At 52.6% G+C, this 22,231-nt stretch overlaps 2 protein-coding genes across 9 annotated transcripts in view; one reads left to right on the top strand and one right to left on the bottom strand.

Moving 5' to 3' along the window:
• NTNG1 (netrin G1) overlaps nt 1-22,231 on the bottom strand; it is a 304,356-nt gene that overhangs the window by 187,433 nt on the left and 94,692 nt on the right. The window lies entirely within an intron of this gene.
• On the top strand, nt 2,755-13,288 carry LOC149864205 (uncharacterized). Its single transcript, XM_090048393.1, has 4 exons — nt 2,755-2,900; nt 11,395-11,566; nt 12,113-12,392; nt 12,651-13,288. The coding sequence occupies exons 1-4, from the start codon at nt 2,755-2,757 to the stop codon at nt 12,863-12,865; spliced, it is 813 nt and encodes a 270-aa protein (XP_089904519.1). The 3' UTR covers nt 12,866-13,288.

A 22,231-nucleotide genomic window follows, 5' to 3' on the forward strand; every position in this document is an offset into this window, starting at 1 on the left:
AAGCTGCATAGTTTACTGCACAGTAAGCATGCGTGTCTACACATATGCATGCTTACTGTGCAGTAAAAATACTTAATTGTGACTAAATTTACTACCTGCAAATGCAGGTAGCAAATTTATGCACAATTAGTTACTGCGCAGTGTAGTATTCAGTGTAGTTATACACATATAGACCCAACCTCATGTCAGTCCTGCCACTAAGGGACCTGCCTGAGGCTAGCCCCAGGGCTAGGCTTCCTCTGTGGCAGCCCCTCCCTCAGGCCTTTGAAAACCTGCAGGCACTCAGAACCCTAAGGCACACCAGCAGGGAGCCTGAGGCCACTCCAGACCTCTGTGTCCCCATGGGCTACCCTAGCCTGCCTGCTTCTGGCTGCTGAGGACAGCTCCACCTTCCTGCAGCCCAACCCTAACACCCTGCCCTGAGCTTACAGATGCTGTAAAGCATTGCCTGTGTCATGTGGCTGCCAGTCCCATGTTGGGCCCCTGTGCTGGGCACTGCAGACAGCTGTCCAAGTCCAGCAGCACAGGGGCAGCCACAAGGGGACCCAGAAAGCTGGCATGAGACCCATGATGGTGTCCTCCTTGTTTGCAGCCATGCCCATGCTCGTGCCAGCACCCATGGCCCAGGGAGAAGGCTGTTGACCTCATGGCACTGTGAGGCGAGGCAAAGGAGCAGTGCAAGTTCAAGCGGGGTGGGCACTCCAACGTCCACATATACCAGGGGCTGATAGCCAGGATGTGTGAGCACGGACACAACCAGTTGGTGCAGTACTGCTGCATAAAGGTCAAGTCCTTGCGGGCACAGTGGGTTTCCATCAACTACCCAATCATTGGTCAGGGAGTGCCTGTAAGTCCAGGCCCTTTATGCAGCAATGCATAGAGTCATAGGGCTGGAAGGAACCCTGAAGGATCATTGGGTCCAGCCCCCTGCATGAGCAGGAAACACATCTGGAGTCAGGTGACCCCAGCGAGGTGACCGTCCAGTCTTCTCTTGAAGACCTCTAGATGAAGATGATTGCGCCACCTCTGGGGGAAGCTTGTTCCTAGTCTGGATACCCTAGTTGTGAAGAAGGCCCTTCTCTGGACCTTCTCGAGCTTTAGCATGTCCTTGTTGAAGTGTGGCGCCCAGGACTGGATGCGATACTCTAGCTGTGGCTGCACCAATGTTGAGTAAAGCAGGAGAATCACTTCTTTGGATTTACTGGAGATGCATTGATAGATGCATGCCAGAGTTTTATTGGCCCTAGCGGCTACTGCATTGCATTACCGGCTCATATTCATGCTGCGGTCTATTGTTACCCACAGATCCCTTTAATTTGTAGTGCTGGTCAGATTAGAGATGCCCAACCTGTAGGTGTGTGGGGGGTTCTTCCTTCCCAGATGCAGCATTTTGCTTTTCTCTACATTGAACCTCATCTGGTTCCGTTCTGTGCAACATGCCAGACTGTCTAGATCTGCTTGTACCTGCAGCCTATCTGCCGGTGTGTCCACACAAACCCATATCTTGGTGTCCATGAACTTGGCCAATGGGCTTCTCACCCCCTCATCCAGGTTGTTGATGAAGATATTGATCACTGGGCCAAGTACCAACCCCTCGGATACACCGCTGCTCACATCTCGCCAGGATGACATCGACCCATTCATTTGGACTCTCTGCATCCTACCCACAACCAGTTTCTCACCCACTTGATGGTCCTACAGTTGAGCCCGATATCTTCCAGTTTTTTGATCAGTACCTCATAGGATACCAGGTCAAAGGCTTTCTGGAAGTCAAGGTATATGATGTCAACTGCTTTTCTCTAGTCCAAGTGACGAGTCACCTGATCACAGAGAGAAATGAGGTTGCTCAAACAAGACCTACCCATGACAAAGCCATGCTGTCTGTCATTCAGTATCATGCCTTCTGCAGGTTTGTCACAATTGATGGACATCCTTGTGACCTAGGCCACAGCCATGCTATCTACATGTCACCAGGGGAGGGCCCCTTGGGAATCCAGTAGCCAGTCCCACCCAGCTCCCTGGCTGCACCCTCCACCAGCAGCTCAGGGAACCTGGAGCAGTGTCTGCCCTGACAGCTGCACTGCCCCAGCCCCAGTTATCAGGTTCAATTGGCCATGATACTTCCAGCTGCCAGGAGTGCCAGCTCCTCCTTGTGGGGGGGGGGGGGGGCTGGTCAGGCACCCACCTGCTGCACCCTGCCATCCAAGGACATCATTCCGGAGCCACACGCTGTTGCTGACAGTCATGACCACATGGAGCCCCGGCTACATGGTAAGCCCTGATCGGGGGGGAGGGCTCTCCCCACCCCTCCCCCCTGCCCCCATCCCCACCCTCTACCTGGCTAGCCTGCATTCCCCTGGCCCCGGGTTTCCTCTCTACAACATGCAGGGAGGCGGGAAGACGGTGCCAAATTTTACTAAGCAACCCATGCCCCTGCAGCTAGGTGGACACAGGCCCCTCACATGCCAAAGAACAAGTCAATGCTGGCAGCAATGTCCTCTTCGGCTTCGGGGGGCATGTGCACCTTGGTGGTCCGTGACGACCTGAAGCACCATGGAGTGAAAGTCACTGTGGCTGTAGTAGGCACAGTCTCCATGGGGTGGGTAGGTGACAGGGATGTGGGTCCCATCCACGGCCTCAATTCACTGGAGGAATCCCAGGGCGCGGAACCCTGCCACCACTGCCAGGGGGTTGTGTACACGGAGCACAATGTCCCCCAGCATGTCCTGGAGGGCACTGTGCACCTCTACTACAATGGCCTTTTTGGTGGTGGCCTTGCCCAAGCCAAACAGGCAGCCAACATATGACAGGCTGGCAGATGTGGCTGGCTTGAGCAAAGTGAAGGCCAGGCGGGTTTCCATGGGGAAGGGCGGCTGCATACCAGCGTGCTGCCACTGCAAGTAAGGCCAGAGCTGCTCCAGGAGCTCCTGGAAGGTGGCCTGGGTTATTCTGAAGTCCTCCAGCTACTGCTCGTCACCCCAAGTATGCTGAACAATGTGCTGTCACCAATCATGGCTGGCCACGTGGGTCCAGAGGTGGTGGGGCTAGAGGCCCAGAAGGGTGACAGTGGTCTGGTGGTGGCATACTGGAGCCTGTCGGTTTTGTCCCTGCCAGGGTCTGGCCAGGTGGACTGGGTGAAGGTGGCAGGTGCACAGCAGCAGCCCTGGAACAGTGCACGCTAGGCAGGCAGGCAGCCATTACACATGGGGGAGCCAGGAGGCTATCACCACAGCAGGCAGTGGTCACCACAGCACGCCATCAGGGCTACCGAGGCAGCCAGAAGGAGTGCAAGTTGCTAGTTATCACTGCCAGGGCAGAGGCTGGCGCAGCCACAGTGTGGAGAGGCACAGGCACTGAGGAGAATGCTGCCACATGCTGCCCCAGCACAGGGCATGCTGCTCCTGGGCAGGGAAGCGGCTGGCTAGAAGGCAGCGAGCAGGTCTGGCTTTTGAAGAGGGCTGCCAGCTGCTGGCAGCTGCAGCTGGAGCCTGGAGCCCACTGACAGCAGGGGCCCATTGCATGGTCCCAGGAAGCAGGAGCAGATTGGCAGCAAATCAACTTCCACTCCCCTGCACGTGTAGATGTGTGCCCGGTACCATTTACTCATGAGTAATTTACTTGTAAGGAAACTGGTGCCACATCAGCTACATATGTAAACACAGCCAGTAAAAAGTATCTTGAAATCCTAAATGACAATCTTCCAGCTATCATAAAACTCTGACCTCTCATCAGACCTTCAAGAAATGCCCAAGTGAAACAATGTAATATTTTCATTGACAAAAACCAATTCAATTCAAGTGTAGAACTGAAAAGATTTCTCCTCCCTATGAAGTGTGAGGATGCATTTTAGCTCTCACTGCACATCCATATAGCCAAGGGACACTCAAGTGTGCACAGAATGAGTGAGATAGTGGCACATATAGACATACTTGAGCTAGCTTTAATTTACCTAGTTTACTTAGCAGTAGCATCACAGACATGGAAGCATGGGCTTTGGCATGGGCTGTACAAGCTACTCAGGCATCATGAGTGTTGGGTGCTAGCTGGCACTGAAGTTGATGTGATCACTTCTTCCTAACTATTGTTTCTAATACTAGTTAATGTAATGCTGGATTGGGTACACATGCTCCTATCAAACTTCAGGAGACTGCTCTGTAGAAACACTCCAAGAGTCACCCAAATTGGGTACATAAAATAATTAGTAGAGTTCATGGAGGTCAAGTGCAAGAAAAGTCATTAATTTTATTCTTATACATTTGAAACTACTGCAAACCAGATGCATGAAGGAAGCCTCAGGTGCCTTTCCTTACTGTACCCTACAGTAGAGAGAGAGAGAGAGAGAGTGAAGAGGGAAAGATCAGATCCACCTATGGTGTTGTTGAGATATGACAGAGATAAGAGATGATAAATAGAAAAGCCTCTGAGTCAGTAATGCAATTAATAAGTAACATTTGGGATCTGAAAAAATAAGACTCCTTTACCCAAGGTTTCAAATTACTGCAGTTTCAGGATGCATTACATTTACCCCAACCATGGACTGGTCAATTGGTAAATGTATTGCAGCAAAAGGGAATGCTAGGAATGATTAATTTTATCTTAAGTGTGTGTGCACTCAAAGTCCCAAGTTCTTCTGGGTAATCTTGGAGCCTGACTCCACTAGGCCTGCACCCTGACACAAGACAGGAAAAATTCAAACTTTGTGTCAGTTGCCAATATCCTCCAAGACAGGGGTTGGCAACCCCCGGCACATGTGCCACATCACAGCACACAAGGCCATGTTACATGGCACGCCACCCCTGGCCCAGGCTCTGGGCAGCTGCTGCCAGCCACAGAGCCTGGGCTGCTCCCAGGCTCTGGGCAGGTGCTGCCAGCCACGGAGCCCAGAGCTCAGGGTGCTGCCCAGCTGGGAGGCTGCAAGCCTTGCAGCAAGCAGCCCAGGCTCCATGGCTGGCAGCAGCTATCCAGAGCCAGGGCTGGCTACAGCCAGGAGGCTGCAAACAGCTGTGCCAGGCTCTGGAGCCTCAGCATCAGCTCTGTACAGCTGGCAGATGCACACGTGCCTCAGACAGTATGGTGGGGAAGGGGCCTGAAGCCCAGCCTCTCCCTCTCCATCCACTCTGAGATGTGCATGCTGTTGCTGTCAGCACGGAGCTGATGCCAGGGCTCTAGAGCCCAGTGTGGCTGTTTGCAGCCTGCCCATTACCTGCTGCAGCTACCTGGAGCCTGAGACAGCTACAAGCTGTGCTGGACTGCAAAGCTCCAACATCAGTTCCATGCTGGGAGCGACTGTACATGTGCCTTGGAGTGGATGGTGGGGAAGTGGCCGGAGTTGTGCTGCCTCAGGCCCCTCCCCCACCATCTGCTTTAAAGCATGGGTGCACTAGCTGGTGGTCCAGAGCTGATGCTCTGGAGCAAGGGCGGCATGAGCCTTTTCTTGGTGGGGGTGCTGGGCTTGGCCTGGGCTCGGCAGGGCTGGGAGGCTCCACCCCTCCCAAAGCTATTATCATTACCTGCCCACCCCACTCCCATGCACTCTGAGCCCAGCCCTGGCTCAGACCCCAAACTGGGAACAGGCTGGCACCACCTCTCCTGGGAGCGCTGCACCTCTGTGGGCTCAGCTGCGTGGGGCAGGTGGCAGTAGCACTGGCAGGAGTGGCTACAGTGAAGCTAAGGTGAATTCTGGAGTAGCCATACTCTTCCCAAGCCCCCGCATCACTGCCCCTGCAGCTAGCTGCTGGGAAGACTCTGGGCCAGAGCCTCGGCAGGCCACGTTGCAGCCCAGGGACCAGCTCCCCAGGGAAGCACAGGGGCTGCAGCAGGCCCGGGACATTGTGGGGTCAGATTTTATCTTGCAGCCCAGCAGCCTGGCTGTGTGTGCGTGTGGTTCTGATTTTGTGTGTGTGTGTGTCTGGTTCTGTGTATATCTGTGTGTGCATATGCATCTTTGTGTCTGGTTCTGTGTGTGTGTGTGTGTGTGCGCGTCTGTGTGTGTGTGCACGTCTGTGTGCGCATGTGTGCCTGGCTCTGGGCACGTGTGTGTGTCTGTTCTGCATGTCCAATTGTGTGTGTGTGGGTCTGGTTCTCTCTCTCTCTTCTTTGTTTTTTTCTCTCTCCTTTCCTTTTTTCTTTTCTCCTTTTCCCTTTTCTTTTTCCCCTCTCTCTTTCTCTCTCTTTTTTTCTCTCTCTCATCACAGTATGCTTAACAAAAAAAATACACAAAAGTAGTATATGTAGTTTTATTTATTGTCACCAAATTTAAAATTGGTATTTACTGTAAAAAAAAAAAAGCAACATTTATGATTATTAACTATATTAATATGCAGTGCATTCTGCCATGTACCCCTCACCTTGGTTTTGTTTTTCTGGCATGCCAGCACTCCAGCACCCTACAAGGTAGACATTGTGGGGGGTTTTGGCACTCCAGCCAAAAACATTGCTTGCCTCTGCTCCAGGGGCTGTTGTAGCAGCCAGGGATCACTGAGTTTTGAGGAATGTTGTGATCTGCCCTCTTTCTTCTAGCCACATCCTTTGTACAATCCTGGGAGAGGGCAGCAACTGTCACAGTGGTTCTATATCAATCAAGTATAACCCTATTTAGTGGAAGGTCCTGTTGTGGTTAGTTAAGACACTCTACTACATTAGAAGCTGTCTGCTCAATATATTCCCATGATTGATCTTATTTAAACCAACATATTGCCATGTAACATTTAACTTTGGAAATGATTTCAAGAAACAGTGTGCATAAAAGGTGTGAATCAGGTTATTTTATTTCACTGTGGGCGTATATACATGTGATACTATGTCGCTGTAGCAATGTGCTACAGGGAAGCTAAGGTGAATTCTGGAGCAAAGTGCTACAGCGATGTAGCATCTGTGAGGAAAATCCATGACACTGCTGCTATGTTACTGTAGCAACGCACTCCCTCGACATAGCATCAAGCCCCCGCCCAGGCCCCTACTTGGCCCAGCCCCCCAGGGAGCCCCGCGACCGGAGCCGCGCAAAGAGGCTGCGTAAACAGGCGCTTGAGTTAGCGCAGAGTTCGCGCAGGGGAGGGCGTGAGAGGGCACGAGACCCTGCCTGCGACCCCCTCAGCCATAGCCAGCCCCAGCCGTAGCCAGCCTACCAGAGGCATGACACGGATGGGCACGCACCGCACCCCGAGGGTCCCCTCGGGCTCTGCGGCCCCTCCACTGGGCACCTCAGAGACGGCCACCCAGACGGAGCCCATGGTTCCGGGCTCCACGCAGACGGAGCCCCTGGCTCTTGGCTGTGGGGGCTGCCTGTCCCTTTTTCAGGCTCTGGGGCCCAGGAGCATGGCCCCCTCCCCTTGCGGGGTCTGCTCCCTGCTGGGGTCTCTGGCGCGCCAGCTGGAGGAGCTCCAGGCCACAGTCCAGAGACTGCGTCCCATCAGGGACTGTGAGGAGGAGATAGACTCCTACTGCCAGGCCCTTTTCCCCCGGGAGCCGCAGGGTAGAGCCCTGTCTCCCTCCAGGACTAAGGAGGACTCTGGGACCTCCCGCTCTGCCCAGTCAGGAGCATGGACCAAGGTGGTCAAGGGCCCCAAGGCCCGCCGCACCAAGGCCACTGCCCTGCCGGAGCTTAGCAACAGGTTCGCACCTCTTGCAGCCACAGCAGAGCCTGCTCAGTTGCCAGCTCCCGCAGGCAACCCAGGCTCGACCGCAGCTACTGGCCCCGCTCTCCCCAAGACAAAGCGTAAGGTGTTTGTTGTGGGAGACTCCATCCTGCGGGGCAATGAGGGGGCAATCTGCCGCCCCGACCCCTTAGCCCGGGAAGTCTGCTGCTTCCCGGGGGCCCGCATCCGAGACATTGCGGAGAGGATCCCGCAGCTCCTCCGGCCCACAGACCACTACCCCATGCTCCTTATTCATGTGGGCACCAATGACACGGCTCGGAGCACCCCCAGCCAGGTCATGAGGCGCTACAGGGAGTTGGGAGCGGGGCTTAGGGGTCTGGGAGCTCAGGTGGTGTTTTCCTCAATCCTCCCAGTCTCGGGCTATGGGCTGAGGAGGGAGAGGAGGATCCACGCGGTGAACCAAAGACTGCGGCGCTGGTGTTATCAGGAAGGTTTTGGCTTCCATGACCACAGCCTGCTCTTTGGAGAGAGAGGCAGCGAGCTGCTGGGAAGAGATGGCCTCCACCTCTCTCCCCTGGGGAGGAGGCTCTTCTCAGCCAGGCTGGCTGACCTGCTCCACCGGGCTTTAAACTAAGCCCGCTGGGGGATGGGGGGACTACTGCCCCTGCTGGCCCGCTGAACGGCCCTTGCAAAGCCAGCGGACCAAGGCACTTAAGGGGGCACTTAAGGGAGCTCACCCCTGCCCCAGCCCTGGCACAATCTGTGGGCAAGGCAAGAGCCCCCAAGGGCACACTTGCCTGCCTCTACACTAATGCCAGGAGCCTGGGCAACAAGCAGGAGGAGCTCATCCTCCTGCTCAGTGCAAAGAAATATGATGTCATTGGGATAACGGAAACCTGGTGGGACTCCACCCATGACTGGACCACGGGTATAGAGGGCTATACCCTGTACAGGAGGGATCGTGTTGACAAAAGGGGCGGGGGTGTAGCTCTCTATGTGAAGGAAAGCTACATGTCCCTGCAAGCTGATGTTGGCGACCGGCATGGACAGCTAGAGACCCTCTGGGTAAAAATTCGTGGGGAATTCGGCACAGGGGACACAACGGTGGGAGTCTACTACAGACCTCCCACTCAAAGTCCCGAGCTTGACCAGGAGTTTGCCCGGGAACTGACTGAGGCCGCTTGCTCCAGGACCTTGGTTGTCATGGGTGACTTCAATTACCCAGACATCTCCTGGGAAGATCACTCAGCTAAATCTGAGCGGGCGCAAAGCTTTCCCTCATGCGTGGATGACCTCTACCTGACCCAAGAGGTCTATGGGCCAACGAGAGGCAAAGCGCTGCTTGACCTGGTACTGGCTACGGGGGATGACCTAATCGGCGACCTAGTGATCGATGGGAAGTTGGGTGACAACGACCACGAGCTGATCACCTTCACCATCCGCCGTAAAGCTGGCAAGTCAGTCAGCAACACAGAAGTCCTTGATTTCAGAAAAGCCGACTTTGACAAGCTCAAGAGGCTAGTCAGTCAGGCCCTCAGGGACCATGACCCCAGGGAGATGGGAGTTCAAGAAGAGTGGTTGCTTCTCAAGGAAGCGATCCTCAGTGCACAAGCTAAATCTATTCCAACACGGAGGAAAGGCAGCAAGAAGGCACAGCAGCCCCCCTGGCTCTCCAGAGACCTAGCGGACCTACTGTGGCTAAAAAGGAAAGCCTACAAAGGATGGAGGACGGGATTCACCTCCAAGGAGGATTACTCCACGCTGGTCCGGTCCTGCAGGGACCAAACCAGGAAAGCCAAGGCTGCAACTGAACTCCAACTAGCTTCAGGCATCAAGGACAACAAAAATTCCTTTTTCAGGTATGTGGGGAGCCAGAGGAAAAGCAAGGGCAATGTTGGACCCCTGCTAAACCAGATGGGGCAACTGACAACTGACGCCCAGGAAAAAGCCAACCTATTAAATAAGTACTTTGCGTCAGTCTTTCATCAGTCACATGGGATGCCCATGCCTGCTATGGGACAGGGAAATCTGGGTGAGGGGGATCCCCTACCCTCCATCAATGCTGACCTCGTGAAGGAACACCTTGAGAAGCTGGATACCTTCAAGTCAGCTGGCCCTGACAACCTGCAACCCAGGGTACTCAAGGAGCTGGCGAGCGTCATAGCCCAGCCCCTGGCACGGGTCTTTGAAAACTCCTGGTGCTCTGGTGTAGTACCCGAAGACTGGAAGAAGGCCAATGTGGTATCTATCTTCAAGAAAGGGAGGAGAGTGGATCCGGCTAACTACAGGCCCATTAGCCTGACTTCTATCCTGGGGAAGATCTTAGAAAAGTTTATTAAGGAGGCCATCCTTGAGGGACTGGCCCAGGCTAACATTCTAAGGGACAGCCAGCACGAGTTTGTTGCGGGTAGGTCTTGTTTGACCAATCTCATTTCCTTCTATGACCAGGTGACCTATCACCTGGACAAGGGAGAAGAGATTGATGTCATATATCTTGACTTCAAAAAAGCTTTTGATCTGGTATCCCATGATCACCTCGTGGCCAAACTGCCCAGTTGTGGCCTTGGCTCCACCACGATCCGCTGGCTGGGAAATTGGCTCCGTGGTCGGACCCAGAGGGTTGTGATTGATGGCAGTCAATCATCATGGTGCCCTGTAACCAGTGGGGTCCCTCAAGGCTCTGTCCTGGGACCCATCCTGTTCAACATCTTCATTAATGATGTGGACATTGGAGTTAGGAGTGGACTGGCCAAGTTCGTCGATGACACCAAACTTTGGGGCAAAGCATCCACGCCAGAAGATAGGCGGGTGATCCAGGCTGACCTGGACAAGCTCAGCAAATGGGCAGACGAGAACCTCATGGTGTTTAACACCGAAAAATGCAAGGTTCTCCACCTTGGGAGGAAAAACCTGCAGCATCCTTATAGGCTCGGCAGTGCTACGTTGGTTAGCACTACAGAAGAAAAAGACTTGGGGGTCATCATTGACCACAAGATGAACATGAGCCTGCAATGCGATGCTGCGGCTAGTAAAGCGACCAAAATGCTGGCGTGCATCCATAGATGCTTCTCGAGCAAATCCCGGGACGTCATTCTCCCCTTGTACTCGGCCTTGGTGAGGCCGCAGCTGGAGTACTGCATCCAGTTTTGGGCTCCACAATTCAAAAAGGATGTGGAGAAGCTTGAGAGAGTCCAGAGGAGAGCCACGCGCATGATCAGAGGTCAGGAAAACAGATCTTACGATGACAGGCTGAGAGCCACGGGACTCTTTAGCCTGGAAAAGCGCAGGCTCAGGGGTGATCTGATGGCCACCTATAAGTTTATCAGGGGTGACCACCAGGATCTGGGGGAACATCTGTTCACCAGAGCGCCCCAAGGGATGACGAGGTCGAACGGTCACAAACTCCTGCAAGACCGGAGCAGCTGAGGGGCCAGCAGCAGCTGATCCCCCTAAGGTAAGTGGGGCTGAGGGACTGAGGGGCCGGCGCAGCTGAGCCGGATCCGGAGGGGAAGCCCCCCGGGTCCCTCTTAGCTGAGCCGGTAGGGAGCCGCGCTCCCGAGCCGCGCGAAGAGAGCGCGCAAACAGGTGAGGGCTAGGGGGTTGTCCCCCAAGCCAGGGAGTGCCCCCGGGACTAGCCTAGGGGAGCAGGCTCCAGTCTCACCAGATCCCCCCCAGTGGGGGTGCTCAGGGGGCGGGATCATTGACAGGCACTTCCGGTGACACCGGAGCGCCTGATTGGTGGGTAAGGCAGCGGCGGGTAATTCAAACCGCCTCCTTTATAAACGGCGGTTTGACGTAGCTTCCGCCACTTGGAGGTCAGGAGCAGCGGGGAGAAGAGGGACTCAGGCGCACGTGTGTCCTTCCCACACGTGTGCCTCCTTTCTGGACCCGGAGCGGAGGAGAGTGCAGCAGTAGAAGCGGCGGCGGCGAGCGGAGCAGCTGAGGGGCCAGCAGCAGCTGATCCCCCTAAGGTAAGTGGGGCTGAGGGACTGAGGGGCCGGCGCAGCTGAGCCGGATCCGGAGGGGAAGCCCCCCGGGTCCCTCTTAGCTGAGCCGGTAGGGAGCCGCGCTCCCGAGCCGCGCGAACAGAGCGCGCAAACAGGCGCGGTCTGTAAGAGCGCGCCGGCGTTTGCGGCGGCGTTCGCGCCGGCGGGCGAGCAGGCGGGGCCCAGAGGCTGACCCCTGCTCTGCTAGTAAGGGCAGCAACTCCTGCGATGGTGTCGACACGGAGTTCTGCCAGGGCCCCTGCCCGGGGGGCGCGGCCTTCCCGGGGCTTGTCCGAGGCCTCCACCCAGACAGAGCCCTCGGGGGGGCTGCCGTCCTCCAACCCCCTGGCCTGCGGGAACTGCCTGGCAAGGTCTGGGGGGGCAGGGACTGGGGACTCCTGCACCTGTCCTGTAGGTATCCGCCTTAGGACCCTGGAGGAGCGGGTGCAGGAGCTCCTGGAGGAGGTTAGCAGGCTGAGGGGAATCCGTGAGGCAGAGGAGGAAATTGATAGGTATTTTCTTTCTCTGCAGGGTGATACAACAGAGGAGAGGGCAGACCGGGATGAGCCCTCCACCGCTGAGTGGCAGACAGTCTCCCGCGCCAGAGCTATTAACCATGTTGCGGCACCAGTTCCTCCTGTCCATCTGGAGAACAGATATGAGGTCCTGGCAGCCCTGGAGGAGGAGGGAGCAGTGGAAGATTCCAGGGAGGAGACTTTGTGCACACAATGTCCTGTGCGGGCGGCGGGAGTCAAGAGGCCTAAGAGGAGGAAGCGTCGCGTCATCGTGATTGGTGACTCCATCCTGAGAGGTACGGAGGGCCCCATCTGTCGCCAGGATCCCTCAGCACGTGAGGTATACTGCCTGCCCGGAGCGAAGATTCAGGATGTGAAGGGGATGCTCCAGTCCATCATCCAGCCCTCCGATTATTACCCCATGGTCCTTGTCCATGTGGGTACTAACGATGCGGCCAGGAGAGCCCCTGATCGCCTGATGGAGGACTACCATGCTCTGGGAGGCGTGCTGAGGGAGATGGGCGCACAGGCGGTCTTCTCTTCCATCCTGCCAGTGAGCGGACGCGGCAGACGTCACGAGATGTGCATTGCGGAGACCAACTGGAGGCTACAGGAATGGTGCTTCGAGGCGGGCTTTGGCTTCCTCAGCCATGACCGGCACATCGTGATGAGAGACATGCTGGGATGGGATGGGCTCCACCTTTCCCCTAAAGGTAAGCGTGTGTTCTCTTCCAGGTTGGTGAACCTCCTTCGGCGGGCTTTAAACTAGGCTCGTCGGGGGAGGGGGAAGATGAGGGCGGAGGAGACGATGACATACCAGGCCCAGCAACAGCCAGCGAGCCCAGACCAATGGTCAAAAGGGAGAAACAGGTAAGCGATGGGGGACGGGGCATTGCTGAGACTAGGGGGTCAGTGGGCACAACCGCTGAAGGCCTCAAATGCCTCTACACGAATGCTCGAAGTATGGGGAAGAAGCAGGAGGAACTCGCCCTCCTCCTAGCTGTCACCAGCCCTGACATAGTAGGGATCACAGAAACGTGGTGGGACTCATCGCATGACTGGGCGGTGAGTGTCAAGGGCTATAGGCTATACAGGAAGGACAGGATAGGAAGGAAAGGTGGAGGAGTAGCACTCTACATCAAGGAGGAATATACTTCCTCGTTAATTAGCATGGGGGTAGAGGGGGGGCACTCTGAGGTGCTCTGGGTTAGAGTAAAAGGCAGTCCAGGGGAGAGAGACTTAACGGTGGGAGTCTACTATAGACCTCCCAACCAGGGAGAAGAGCTCGACCTGGAATTCTTAGGTCAGCTTACAGAGGCAGTGAGGGCTAAGGATGTGGTCATCATGGGGGACCTGAACTTCCCAGACATCTGCTGGGAGGAGCAGTCAGCCAAGTCTGATCGCTCACGTCGGTTCTTAGCCAGACTGCAGGACCTCCATCTAACCCAGGAGGTGCACAGTCCCACCAGGGGAGACGCCTTGTTGGACCTAGTGCTGGCCACGGGTGATGACCTGGTGAGGGGGCTGCGGGTGATGGGCCACCTGGGAGACAGTGATCATCGCTTGCTGGAATTCACCATCCAGCGTAAGGTGGCAAAGGGCTGCAGCAAGGCAACAGCCCTAGACTTTAGGAGGGCTGACTTCAACAAGCTAAGGAGGATCGTTGGGGAAGCGCTGAGGACCCAGAGGGGAAGGGAATCGGATGTCGAAGGTGAGTGGTTGCTCCTTAAGGAGACGATCCTCCATGCCCAAAGGGAGGTAATCCCAACAAGGGTCAAAGGGAGCAGGAGGGCACATAAACCCCCATGGCTCACTAAGAGCATCCGGGAATGTCTCCTTGCTAAAAGGGAGGCATATACCCAATGGAGAGATGGGGTCATCGCCAAGAAGGACTATGTTATAGTCACCCGAGGATGTAGGGGGGCAGTCAGGAGGGCCAAGGCAGAGTTGGAGATAGGACTAGCTTCCCGGATTAAGGACAATAAGAAGTCCTTCTTCAAATACATAGGGGGTAAAAAGAGGGTCCCGGGTAATGTGGGGCCCCTGCAGGACACGATGGGCAACTTAGTCATCACGCCAGATGACAAAGCTAACATATTTAACGATTTCTTTGCCTCTGTCTTCCTAAGTAGGGACCAGTTCAACCACCTCCCTGCTGGGCCCCCCTCGGGCCCCGAGAGAGACACGCCTGGGCCAAGGGTTAGCGAGGAGTTAGTTAGGGTACTTCTGGAGAAGCTGGACATGTTCAAGTCCGCTGGTCCGGACGATCTTCACCCTAGGGTTCTACAGGAACTGGCTGAGGTCATTGCGGGACCCCTGGCACGGCTCTATGAGCACTCGTGGTGCTCTGGCGAGGTGCCGGAGGACTGGAAGAGGGCCAATGTGGTCCCTATCTTCAAAAAGGGAAAAAAAGAGGACCCGGGAAATTACAGGCCAGTTAGTCTGACCTCAATCCCGGGTAAGCTCTTTGAAAAAATTATCCTGGCACACATCCAGGAGGGCCTTGCGGGGGAATGCATGCTCAGGGGCAACCAACATGGGTTTATCAGTGGCAGGTCTTGTCAGACCAACCTGGTGGCCTTTTACGATCAGGTCACCAAATCATTAGACGCAGGGGTTGCTGTGGATGTAGTCTTTTTGGACTTCCGGAAGGCTTTCGACACTGTCTCTCACCCTGTCCTCATCAAAAAGCTGAGAGACTGTGGTGTCGATGCCCACACGGTCAAATGGGTCGCCAACTGGTTGGAGGGCCGCACCCAGAGGGTGGTAGTGGATGGGTTCTTCTCGACCTGGAAGGATGTGGGCAGTGGGGTTCCGCAGGGCTCGGTCCTCGGGCCTGCACTGTTCAACATCTTCATCAGTGACTTGGATGAGGGGGTAGAAAGCACCCTGTTCAAGTTTGCTGATGACACTAAGATGTGGGGGGATGTGGGTGCACTAGAAGGGTGCAATAGGCTACAAGCTGACCTTGACAGGTTGCAACGGTGGGCGGATGAGAATAGGATGGGGTTTAACACTGATAAGTGCAAGGTGTTGCACATGGGGAAGAAGAACCGGCACCACACTTACAGGTTGGGGAACTCTCCTCTTGCCAGCACGGAGACGGAAAAGGATCTTGGAGTCGTCATTGACTCCACGATGAACATGGGCCGGCAGTGTGGGGAGGCAGTCAAGAAGGCCAATCGTACCCTATCATGCATCCACAGATGCATCTCGAGCAGGTCCAGGGAGGTGATCCTCCCCCTCTATGCGGCACTGGTCAGGCCGCAGCTGGAGTACTGCGTCCAGTTCTGGGCGCCACACTTCAAGAGGGACGTGGACAATATGGAAAGAGTTCAGAGGAGGGCCACTCGTATGATCAGGGGTCAGCAGGGCAGGCCTTATGAGGATAGGCTACGGGACCTGAACCTGTTTAGCCTCCACAAGAGAAGGCTAAGGGGGGACCTTGTGGCCTGCTACAAACTGGTCAGGGGGGATCAGCAGGTATTGGGGGAGTCCCTGTTCCCCCGTGCGCTGCCAGGAGTGACCAGGAATAACGGTCACAAACTGGCGGAGGGTAAGTTTAGATTAGATATTAGGAGGCGCTACTTCACAGTCAGGGTGGCTAGGGCCTGGAACCAGCTTCCAGGGGAAGTGGTGCAGGCTCCTAGCCTGGGGATTTTTAAAAGGAAGTTAGATGAGCACCTTGCAGGGGTCATCTGACCCCGGTGCTCTTTCCTGCTAAGGCAGGGGGTCGGACTAGATGATCTACCTAGGTCCCTTCCGACTCTAGCTACTATGAAACTATGAAACTATGAAGACCGTTTCAGGCTGGACATAAGGAAGAATTTCTTTACTGTCCGAGCCCCCAAGGTCTGGAACAGTCTGCCAGTGGAGGTGGTTCAAGCACCTACATTGAACACCTTCAAGAGTAAATTGGATGCTTATCTTGCTGGGATCCTATGACCCCAGCTGACTTCCTGCCCTTTGGGCAGGGGGCTGGACTCGATGATCTCCCGAGGTCCCTTCCAGCCCTAATGTCTATGAAATCTATGAAATCTTGCTACAGTGATGCAGTGGCTAAAAAATTACCATCCGCCACTGGCACAGTGCAGCACATTTAGTACTTTAAATGATGACACAGTAACAATGGCACCATAGGGGCATGTGTAGACACGCGCTGCATTAATTAGATGGAAAATGAACTGCTTTTTAAAGAAGTCACTATATTTTTAAGGTGGTAAAACTAAAGGAGAAAGAGAAGCTAGTTCTTCAGTGACATGCATTGCCACAACCCAAAACATCTTTTGAAAGATAAACAGTATTAAAGCTTGTCAAATACGCTCTTTATAGAGGATACTTTTATATACCCTCCAAGAATCAATAAACTGAAATCCTAATAAACCGATATTAGAGGTTAAAAGAGAAGTATAGTTCTTTTTTCCATGGTTATAACAATGCAGAATCTTTAAATGGCATATATAACACTGTCCATTAATGCAAGAAATGTCAGAAGACCTGTGCTCTTATATTTTTTCATGTTAATTTCTGCTATTTTTTGACAGGGTCTTTACAATATACGATTCCAAGAACGTACTTGGATATAAGATTCACACCCCCCCCGGTAATTAGTTTCTATACCTGGAAAATGTATACATTTGTTATAATTTCCAGGTATAGAATCTAATTATTGTATATCTGCCTTGAATGTGTCCCCCTCCCACTGCTACAGCAAGGAAAATAAACTCTGGTGTCACGTAGCCCCCTTGCTCCTTGCCTCCCCCCAACTACTGCAGACCCTTCCCCTCTTTCTTACTGTCAGACTCTATTCTCCCTGAACAGATGGAAGGGAGGAACAAATCTGAAAACACTGACCTTGAAAAAGACATTCCTGTAGTAATTTGGACACAGTAGCTGTAGACTTAATTCATTCAAAATTGAGGCATTTTACCTGTTTTGAAACTCCTGCAAGTTTTAGCACAGGTACTCCACTGGCACATTTTTAAGAAACACTTTTGTACCTAGTTACATGTAGGACAAACAATGCATGACATTAGTCCAAAGCCAAAAGGCCCATGATTTAACATAGGGTTCAAGCCCCAGCAGAGTCAACAGCATTTCAAGTCATTGTGACCCCCATGTATGTGTACTGCAGATACCCCTCACCAAGGATCTGTGTGCTAATTAACCCCCATTCGTGACTGAGTGTTCTTGCCATAAGTCCTGGGATCCTCCAAAAATGTATATGCAGATGAGGTGCAGGGCAACCTGGTTCAGCTCCTCCTCATGGAGGGCAGAAACGCTTTAGTCATATAGAACAGGCTGAGACAGGGGGGAAAGAGAAGGATTCTGGGTGACCTGTTTGGGGCCCTGGGTGACCTGTTTGGTAATGTTTGCCAGACATGCAAGGCTGGTGAAAAAACAGGAATGATTGGAAATGGGAAAGAAAGGTGAAGCTCACCTATGGGAATGAAGAGAAAGTAAAAATGTATTGAAGGTAATGGCTCACCATGACTTCCAAAAAGCTCAGCATTGAAGGGCACCCTGCTCAATGTGCATTTCCATATATCTTATCAAGATGAGCCTCATAGGAACCTATCATGGCCCAAGTGGGTCTCTGGTGAGGACAAGGGACAGAGGCTGGTGGAGGAGTGGGAGTGGATGCTGGAGGAGATTATATGATGCTTTGCAGCTTCCAGAACAGTAAGACTCTGGGGGCAGATGGCCTACCCAAAGAGTACTACGTTACTTTTTGGAACCAGGTGGGCCTGGACCTGCTGGAGGTCTATCAGGAGCACTTGATGGAGGCCACTTGGAAGAGGTGATGGAGGAAGGCCTCATAACCCTTCTGTACAAGAAAAAGGAGAGACGAAACTTGAGGATCTGGTGCCCGATTACACTCCCAAAACTAATGACCAAAGTCTTGGCCAAGTGCTTTAAGTCTGTTATAGGTACACTGATGCACAAGGACCAGGCACATGAAGTGCCAGGGCAAAAGATCCACAATGCCCTGATGCAGCTGCATGATGCACTCCAGTACCAGTGGGAGTGGGGACAAAACGGGTATCCCATCACTTCCTACTTGAGACTCTGAAAAAGATGGGAGTCCCCACAACCTTTGTCACCTGGATAAATGCACTATACATCAACATGAGCAGCCGGGTCCTGGTGAACGGGTCCCTGACAGCCCCAACTGCAGTAGAATCAGGTGTCAGGCAGGATTGCTTGCTATCCCTGATCCTGTTTATTTGTGTAATGGAACCATTAGCATGACGACTCAGAACGCCTGGATCAGGGGAGTGGAAATCCCTGGGAGGAACAGGGAGGAAACGAAAGTCCTCGCATACATGGATGATATGAACATCATATGCAGGGACAAAGGGTCAGTAGAAAGAGCATTACAACACACTTAGGTATATGGAGCAGAAGCCCAGGCCAACCTCAACATGAGCAAAAACACCTGCCTATAAGTCTGTTATAGGTACCCCTGCCTAGTACTGGGTAAGCTCCAGGACCCATCACTCCTGGTGGTTCCGTCCCCCAGGAAGGGGTAAAGTTCCTTGGGGTGGAGTTTGACCCAGAGCTGATGGGGCAGAGGGCATGAGAAAAGATGGAGGGCAAGGCCAGACACTGACTGGGGCTATGGCAATCATACTGCCTGTCAATGTGTGTGGGGGGGGTGGCACTGATGAATGCAGTGCTCCTGCTGATGCTGCTACACACCACTCTAGTCTTCCCCACCTCAGAACAAGTCATTTGCAGAATCCAGAGTCATGCATGTTTTCTTTTGGAACTCTACATGGCAGACAGTGGCAAGGGCCACACTGTACAAAGCAGTTTGGAGGCAGAGGAATGCCAGACATTCTCCTCTTCCTCTGGGTCAAGCACATGAGCCAGGTTTGCAAACTGGCAACAGGGGGTGGGAATCTAAAACAGCCAACTTTGTTAAGTATTTTGCAGGGCAGTTGCTGGAACAGTGGCAAGTGTATACAATGACTAACGGGAGCTCGTGGACTATGTTTTCCCCATGGTTTTACGAGATCCTGAAGCACTTTCGAGAGAAATACAAGTTGCATGATGCTACCCTAACGATCCTGGTAAACCACCACAAGATACGGGAGATGGTAAAGGCAATAGACACCATATCAGGCAAGAGACACCATATCACTGGTAGACTTACTACCTGGTGACAGCTGCCAGGCCATGTGGGAGCAAATATTCCACAGGGACCTGCAGAAAAAGCACAGACATAAACTGGCAGGCAGCACACCGGGCACTTCCCATGCAGGCATGGAGAAACAGCGCAGGGCAGAGAGGTCCATCGAACTGCCTGAGGCCAACCCACCGCTGGCAGGCAGAAATGACTGACCACCTCTTCTGGGACTGCCCATATGCCAGGGAGGTGTGGAAGAAAGTCTGTGCGCTCCTCCTGGTGGTGACAGGCATCAGAAACCTGACCAGGGAAGTGGTACTCTATGGGCACCTGACCAGACAGCAAGGGGCCCCAACAGTGTACTTCAACCAGTTCATCTCCTGCTTCAGGTACGTACTGTGGAAAACCAGGAACATGCTCACAAACAGACACTCGGACCCCACAGTTGGGGACTCTATTAAAATGGGACTAAGTGAAATGTACTGGTAATACAGAAAGACAGAAGAAGATGACGGGAAAGAAATGGCAGACCTAATCTGGTAGAGAGGTGTCTGGAATAGACTTTTTCAGGATTAACCCCTCTGAAGAGGGCAGTGGGTGGGTTAGGTGTGTGCTCGCGTGATGGTGCAGTGTGAACAGTGTAATGGGTTTTTAGTATGCTTTGAACCACAAGGGCCACTTGGCAGAGTGTTGGAGGTAGAGTTATATATAAAAATAAATAAATATTAAAAAAAAAGTAGGCTCCTATCAGTATGTTTGCCGAATAGGGGACATGTGTTTTATAATCATGCTTAGTGTTGGTTGCCTTTAATTCACTTCATGGATGGTATCCTTTGCTGAGCGCATGCTGCTTTTGGCAGGAGTTTAATGATAGATAATGTATTTGATGAGGCTTCCTTGTATGGGAATATGAGTGAGATGAGTGGCTTTATTTCCCAAGCTAATTCGGTAAAAAAAACCCTTGTTTTGTATTTGTGTAAATGCAAAAAATAGCTTCAAATCTAGTTGGTCACTAAAGTCAGAGCAGAACTCTTAAGTCAGGGGTATTGAAGATCTGGCCCACTGGCCCAGAGTTGTATCATCTTGTCCCTGGTGCTTTCCATGGATCTCAGAGTGACCCACAGACAGCATGCAGGGTCTTATAGAGTCCCAGCATTTAAGACTTGAAACCAGATGGATGGACTCATTTGCTGTGCGCAGTGCTTGCTCCAGCTCATGTCTCATAGTGGTGGAGTAGACATCACATGCAGCACAACCCTGGAGTGGTTGCATGCCACTTTGGGCCATGCTACATGTGACAGCAGCTCTGGCAACATGCAGTGCAGCCCCATGGAAGTGGCTCTGGGGCCAGACAACAAGCTGGGAGACTGCTGGAGCAGGACCAGGCTGCAAATCCAGGCTGCACACTGGCCTGGTGTCACACATCAGGCCTGCAGCACTGGATAATTTTGGTGTTTCTGACCCAAGTTATTTCAAATGGATTTAACATTCTCTCTCTAAATTCCCTTACATGTTATTGAAAAAAAAAAAAAAACACAGGATGTCAATACATAATAATTAAAAATAATTATGGGGATACGCTCAGTTCAAAATGTTTGTTAGACCAGTGGTCCTCAACTTCTAGCTTAAGGACCATATTTGGACAATGGAGCTGTCATCTAGCCCACAGGGCTCCCCACATTTCTGAAAATTTGTCTGCATGGGACTGGTGGCAGCATTAACTTCCATTCCTCTGCTGGCAAATTTCCAGATACACGGGGAGCCCTTCAAGCTGAACAACATGCCTGGTTGTGTGTGGTCACTTGGTGGCCATATTTTGGAATACATTTGGCTTATTTGGCTGGCACATGGCCAGATTCAGGTGAACTAAGTCAGGCTGGAAAATGGCTGCATCTGGTATGTGTTGTTGTCCTGGTGCACCACCACATCTGGTAAGTCAGACTGGTGTGTTGGGCTGAGTCAGGCTGGTGTGTGGGTTCACATCCATGGACCAACCTCACGTGCCAATCCAGAGTGCACAGTTTTTAGAAAAAGAACAGTAGAAATCCAAGAAATTCAAAATTAAAGTTTGATTAAGTCTCAACTCTGAGCTCAAATTAAGATTAATTAAAATTATTTCCTCTCTCAGAGAAAAGTTCCATGAAATCAATGGCTATTCTGACTGAATAAACTAAAAAACAACTGAATAAATGTTCTAGGAGCTGTCCCAGCCCTTAGGAGGCAGATCTCTCAGGATTTTAGGGCAGCTCTGCACTCCTTCTACAATACGATACTGCTCTGAAGCTGTTCTAATTAGCTCTCCGTGGAGCTTCCCCATAGAGTGAAATGGTATAGCCCCTGTAGTATTTCCCATGCCAGACGCATCCTTAGTGCCAATAGAGAGAGGCTTAGTTGAACAAAAGAAGTCATGGCCGTGACTGGCAGCTGGTGTATGTTAGCTTGATCTGAACATGGGAACCTGCCCAGTACAAAGTGGACCCAAGAGCAGGGGGAGTACAAAGGTGTCTTCAAGACTCCTGGGCACCCTGATCTTGATTTTGCCTGACTTAATACTTTATAAATGTTACACTTTATAGTCTTTAGCTTGGAACTGTGCTAATCACCATCCTGCACCATTCACGGTCTTCTCAGCCCCATTGAACCTGCCTCCTTTATTTTATAAAGAAAAAGGGAAAGAGAACATAGGTCAGAAATCATTTTCAAACTATCCACTAGCTAGTTCTTTCTTTTAAGTATAGTATCTTTTAGTTTAATTAGAAGGGGGAGGAGGATAGAGAGCGAGATGTTTAAACCTTTTTCAAACCAGGCCAAATAGGAACTAGATAATCACACCGTGGAAACATCTACACAAGATGCCTTGCAGCACATAAGACTAATGAGCAGTAAAGCATCACCATCTACACGTGGGCAGGATTTACTGTGCAGTAAATTAGGCTAATGTGCCATTTGCTAGTATCAGGAAATACAGGTACTACATTAATGGTGCATTAGCTACTACTCAGT

The sequence above is a fragment of the Crocodylus siamensis genome, chromosome 5 (genome assembly GCF_052110815.1).
Source record: "Crocodylus siamensis isolate JL-2025a chromosome 5, ASM5211081v1, whole genome shotgun sequence".
Taxonomy (NCBI): Eukaryota; Metazoa; Chordata; order Crocodylia; family Crocodylidae; genus Crocodylus; species Crocodylus siamensis.